A 5,381-nucleotide genomic window follows, 5' to 3' on the forward strand; every position below is an offset into this window, starting at 1 on the left:
TCGTATTTTGGGCTTGGGGTTTTTTGTTAATGGTTAAGGTTTAGGGTTAGGGTTAAGGCTAGGTTTAGGGTTTGGGGAAGGGTTAGGGTTAGGGGTTAGGTAAAAATAAGCTATGTTCACTCCACCTGATAATTGCATTTGAAGAATGAAGTTCTTCCTAATAAATTCAACTCTAGGCATAGTATAAACAAATTTTCCAATAAGAGTGAATTTACAAGCAGAAGAAAAATCATTAATTACTTGATCTTTCACATACAGAACAGCAGGTAAACTTTGTTTAGTGGTGATTTCTGGATCAGTCAACTTAATGCTTACACCTCTGTTCGATTGATTATATCTCAATCTATCAGCATAGGTTTGTATTACAGTGTAAGGGAGCAAGTTCTTGAACTTGATCTTCCTCGGAAAAAAATTAGGATTTATTAAAGTTTGATCAGTTTTTCCAGTAGGAAACTTAGAAATAGGTCGATCAAACTTACTAGAAATATTAGGAAAATTCGACTGATAATCTATTTCTTGCTGCCTACTATGTTCATTCGCAATCCTATTATTTTCCTTCATTCTAATATTACTATTGTACATAAAAGTAGTAAGAGTGATGTTACCTTGTATATTTTCTGTTCTATTGTGATGCATAGCAAAAGACTCACAAGCCTTTCTATTCAATGTACAATGAATAGTATCCTTTGAACCATGATTTAGTACTTTCTTAGCTCGATTGAGAGCATGTGTTTCTTCACTCAGAGAACTGGAATGATTGGAAAAATTTACAAGTCGTTCATAATCCATATTAACCTCTTTTTCCTTGTCTGAACCCTCAGTCCTTTTTTGTTGTTGAATGAAGGGATTTTCTTGTTCAACCAATTTAAAAGCATTCCTTTGTTGTTGTCCAAGTCGATTTTCTTGCACAAGACTTCTCATCTGCGATTCATCAATCTCCCTAGCATTTTCTAATTCAATATTTTTGTTTCCCAACTCACCCAAATTTTGTTTGTTACATTTATCAAGAATAGGGGATGATTCCCCAATACCAAGTCATTTACGATTTCCCTCCGATTGCTATCGATTTGGATCTCTATCTTGAGACTATTTTGTCACCTCCATATACTATAAACTAAGCGACTTCGACCCACTCGTTTTTTGAGTCACCTGGATATCCATCGATGAAATTTCACCCTCTTTACCTCTAATTTTCTATCTCGATTCGTAAATGTGACATGATTCGTCCAATTTCCCCTCCGCCATGGCAGTATGGATCGCTTCTTCCCGCAACTGCGAGGAAGTGGAAGATCATTCTTCAGTTATTTCATGTCCTGTGACTTGACTATAAGGATTTTGCGTCATTGCATTTGGATTCGGTGGCCTAAATCTCTCATCTGCAGGTGCTTCAATCATCACAACATTACAAAATTCCATAAAAATTAGCTGAGATGGCTAATTCCTGCAGAACGCTCAAGAGACTTTTTAGAGAGAGAAATTTTAGAGAGAGAAAACATTTGAGAAATAAGAAAGCGATCGGTATTTTGGGCTTGGGGTTTCGGGTTAATGGTTTAGGGTTAGGATTAGGGTTAAGGTTAGGATTAAGGTTTATGTTTTTACTAGGTTTTAGGTTTTCTTGTTTAGGATTTGAGGTTTAAAATATTTTTTTTACTGTTTAATGTTTGGGTTTTCGTATTTTTGACTTTGGGTTTTTTTTGGACTTAGGGTTTTGTGTTTAGTGTTTAGGGTTAGGGTAAGGGTTATGGTGTAAATTTTTTTAGGTTTTATGGTTAAATATTTAGCATTTGAGGTTTAAAATATATGGTTTAGTAATTAATGTTTGGGTTTTGGTATTTTGGGTGTAAGGTATTGGCTTTATGGTTTAAGGTTATGGTTAGGGTTAAGGTTAGGGTTAGCGGTAGGGTAAGGTTTTATTATTATTTGGTTTTTGGGTTTAGGGTTTAGGATTTGAGGTTTAATATCATTAGTTTAGTATTTAAGGATTGGGTTTTAATATTTTGGACTTAGGGTTTTTTTGGACTAATATTTTTGGACATACGTTTTAGAGTTAGGAGTAGTATTAGGGTTTAGGTGTAGTTTTTTTTAGGTTTTATGGTTTAGGGTTTCGCATTTAATGTTTAAAATGTATGGTTTAGTTTTAATGTTTGGGTTTTCGTAATTTGGACTTGGGTTATTTTTCCTGAAATCGGGTATAGGGTTAGGGTTAGGGTTAGGATTAGGCTTAATGTTAGGCTTAGGAATAGTTTTTTTTTTGTTTTAGGGTTTGGGTTAAGGATTTGAGTTTATATATCTCTTAGTAGTGTTTAATGTTAGTGTTTAGGCATTTTGGATTTGGGTTTAGTGTTTAGGGGGTAGGTTTAGGGTTAAGGATAGGGTTAGGATTAGGGTTCATGTTAGGGATAGGGTATAGGTTTTTTTAGGTTTTGAGGTTTAGGCATTTAAAATCTACTGTTTAGTGTTTAATGTTTGGGTTTAAGTATTATGTTGTTGCGTTTTTTTTAACATAGGGTTTAGGGTTTAGGGTCTAATGCTAGGGTTAGGGTTAGTGTGTAGGTTTTTTTAGGTTTATGTTTAATGGTTTATCATTTAAGGTTTAAAATCTATAGTATAGTATTTTATGTTTGGGTTTTGTATTATTGTCATAGGCTTTTGGGTTTATAATTTAGGGTTAGGATTAGTGTAAAAGATAGTATTAGGTTTCGGGTTTTGTTATTTTTATGTTTGTAGTTTTAGGAATTAGGATTTGAGTTGTAATATCTATTGTTTAATGGTTAATGTTAGGGTTTTACATTGGGCTTTGGGTTTAGGGTTTAGGGTAAGGGTTAAGGATAGGGTAAGGGTTATGTTTGTGATAGGGATAGGTTTAGGGTTAGGGTTCAGGGTTTTTTCTTCATCAACATGTTCTTCCATGTCAATGAATCTCCAGTATCCCACTTTTTGCTAAAAGGGGTGGATCTTTGGCAATATTTTTCTCTCAAAAAATCACCCCACAAGGTTTGTTTGGTTCTTAAAATCCACCATTGTTTGAATTGAAAGTCCACACATATATCCTTTAAATTCCTCATGCCTACTTCCCCTTCATCATAAGGAAAGCTGAGATTATTCCATGATGCCCAGTGATATCTCTTTCTCGCATTCCTCCATCCCTAGAAGAAATCTGCCATCAGCATTTTGAATTGTTTAAGCACAGTGGATGGAGGAGTTACTGCAAACAGTAAGTGTATGGGTATTGCCGGTAACACATGCTTTGTAAGTACGGCTTTGCCTCCATAACTGAGTTATTTTGTTTGTCATCGTGTAATCCTGCATATAATTTTGTTAACAGGATCAGAAAAATATATATCTCTAGGCCTACCAACAAATAAAGGGCAGCCTAGGTAAGTAAGTGGACCCTTCTTTTGTTTGAAGAATGTGAGTCTTTTAATTCTATCTCTTGTGTTATTGAAAGCATTAGATTGTAGCATAAAATGATTCTTGTCTTCATTGATGAGTTGTTCGATGTCTCTTCATACTCTATTAGAGTGTTCATTATGATCATCAAGGTTTTGTACCTTGCAGAAGTGAAAAGTATTATATCATCAGCAAAGCTCAAGTGATTTACTTGAGGTCCCCTCTTCTCCATAAAGAAGCCATGATAGTCCGGATGAGAATGTAACCTATTAAGAGACCTAGATAACACTTCTGCAACTAAAATAAATAGGGCAGGGGATAAGGGTTCACATTGTTCGAGACCTCTTGTGGAATTAAAGAAGCCATACCTCTTAGCATTGACAATGATTGAATACCAATTGTTGGCCATGATTCTCAAAACCATATCTATGAATATTTCAGCAAACCTCATTTTCCTTAGAACCAAGCACATGTATGACCAAGAAACCCTGTCAAAAGCCTTTGCCATGCCTAGCTTTATGATAAAATTACTCCCAATATTAGGTTTCTTAATACGTTGGATGATTTCCTGACCAAGAGTTAGGTTCTCTAAAATACTTCTACCATTAACAAACCCTGATCTACTGGAAGAAATCAAGGAAGGGAGAATAGGTGTAACTGTAGTATTCACTAGCTTAGATATAATCTTGCAAGTGAAGTTGCTCTGACTTATAGGCCTAAACTCAGTAAGCTTGTTTTGATTACTAACTTTAGGAAGTAGGATAATACAAGAATGGGAGAAATACTTAGGAATTATTTTACCACTAATGAAGACCTTAACAACTCCCATTAAGTCATCCTTGATAATGTGCCAATACATTTGAAAAAAGTAACCATTCATACCATCAGAACCAGCTGCGGAAATAGGCTTCATACAGAAGATCACACTTTTAGGTTCCTCCATATTGGGCAGACTGATAAGATGAGTATTTTATTCTTGGCTGACCATCCTTGGAATGCATTCCAATGTATCTTCATTAATGAGATTTTCCTCACCTGTAAAAATCTTTTTGAAATGAGCACATGCTATCTGAGCAATATCATTCTCACTTTGTATCCATTCACCATCTTCACTGAGAATCTTGTGCACAAACAATTTTCTTCTTTTTCCTCTTAAAATGGAATGGAAGTATTTAGAATTTGTGTAACCATCTTTGAAACACTCTAATTGAGTTTTCTGTTTCAATATAGTATCCTCCAACTTAAGGAAATTGATATATTTAGCATTAATCTCATGTAAGGAACTTCTGGTAGCATCACTTTGGTGAAGAATGTAAATCGCTTCCCCCTTGTGAGCCTGTTCCTCAGACATTCTGACATTTTGAAAAATATCCCCAAACTCTTTCCTAGACCATGCACTAAGAGTGTTAGACAACCTTTTCATTTTCTGATGAAATCTCCACATACGAATACCATCCACATCTCTATCCCAACAAGTCTGCATAGTATTCATGAAAACAGGGTTTTCCACCCAACAATTGAGGAATTTCAAATACTTGATGTGATTTTCTTCTATGGAAATTATTTCCCTTAGAATAGGAAAATGATCAGATCCTGTAAAATACAAATGAGTAATAGTGGTTTGAGGCATATTTTCAAGCCAAGAATCATCAACCATGGCCCTGTCATGTCTCTTCCAGATTCTGTGATTAATACCTCTCTTATTGGACCATGTGAATTAATGGCCACTAAAACCAATGTCCATAAGGCCACATGCTTCAATAACTGCTATAAAATCCATGCTTTTCCTCATATTGTAAGGTGCCCCTCCAAGTTTTTCATCCACTGCAGTTATAACATTGAAATAACCTACTTAAAACAAAGGTTTGCTATCCATATTAGCTTGCTAAATAATCTTATCCCAAAGAGATCTCCTCAGATAATCTATACATTTTGCATAGACAAGAGTAGTAGTGAACTGCCTCTGTAACTCACTGTGTTTTATGTCACAT

At 35.0% G+C, this 5,381-nt stretch overlaps 1 protein-coding gene across 1 annotated transcript; it reads right to left on the reverse strand.

Moving 5' to 3' along the window:
* Window positions 1-3,067: 3,067 nt before the first annotated feature.
* LOC107001125 lies at window positions 3,068-4,333 on the reverse strand. Its single transcript, XM_015199288.1, has 3 exons — window positions 3,602-4,333; window positions 3,214-3,303; window positions 3,068-3,157 (listed from the first exon to the last, which is right to left on the reverse strand). The coding sequence occupies exons 1-3, from the start codon at window positions 4,331-4,333 to the stop codon at window positions 3,068-3,070; spliced, it is 912 nt and encodes a 303-aa protein (XP_015054774.1).
* Between the last annotated feature and the right edge of the window lie 1,048 nt (window positions 4,334-5,381).

This window comes from Solanum pennellii, chromosome 10 (assembly GCF_001406875.1).
Source record: "Solanum pennellii chromosome 10, SPENNV200".
In the NCBI taxonomy this organism is placed as follows: Eukaryota; Viridiplantae; Streptophyta; class Magnoliopsida; order Solanales; family Solanaceae; genus Solanum; species Solanum pennellii.

Bases quoted from the DNA above. Each gene is read 5' to 3' on its own strand.
- LOC107001125 (XM_015199288.1), bottom strand. From the start codon at position 4,333: ATGGAGGAACCTAAAAGTGTGATCTTCTGTATGAAGCCTATTTCCGCA. The intron at 3,304-3,601 runs GTAAATCACTTG...AATTATATGCAG, and splicing joins TGGAGAAGAGGGGACCTCAA to GATTACACGATGACAAACAA. The intron at 3,158-3,213 runs GTTTGCAGTAAC...TGCTGATGGCAG, and splicing joins GCAATACCCATACACTTACT to ATTTCTTCTAGGGATGGAGG.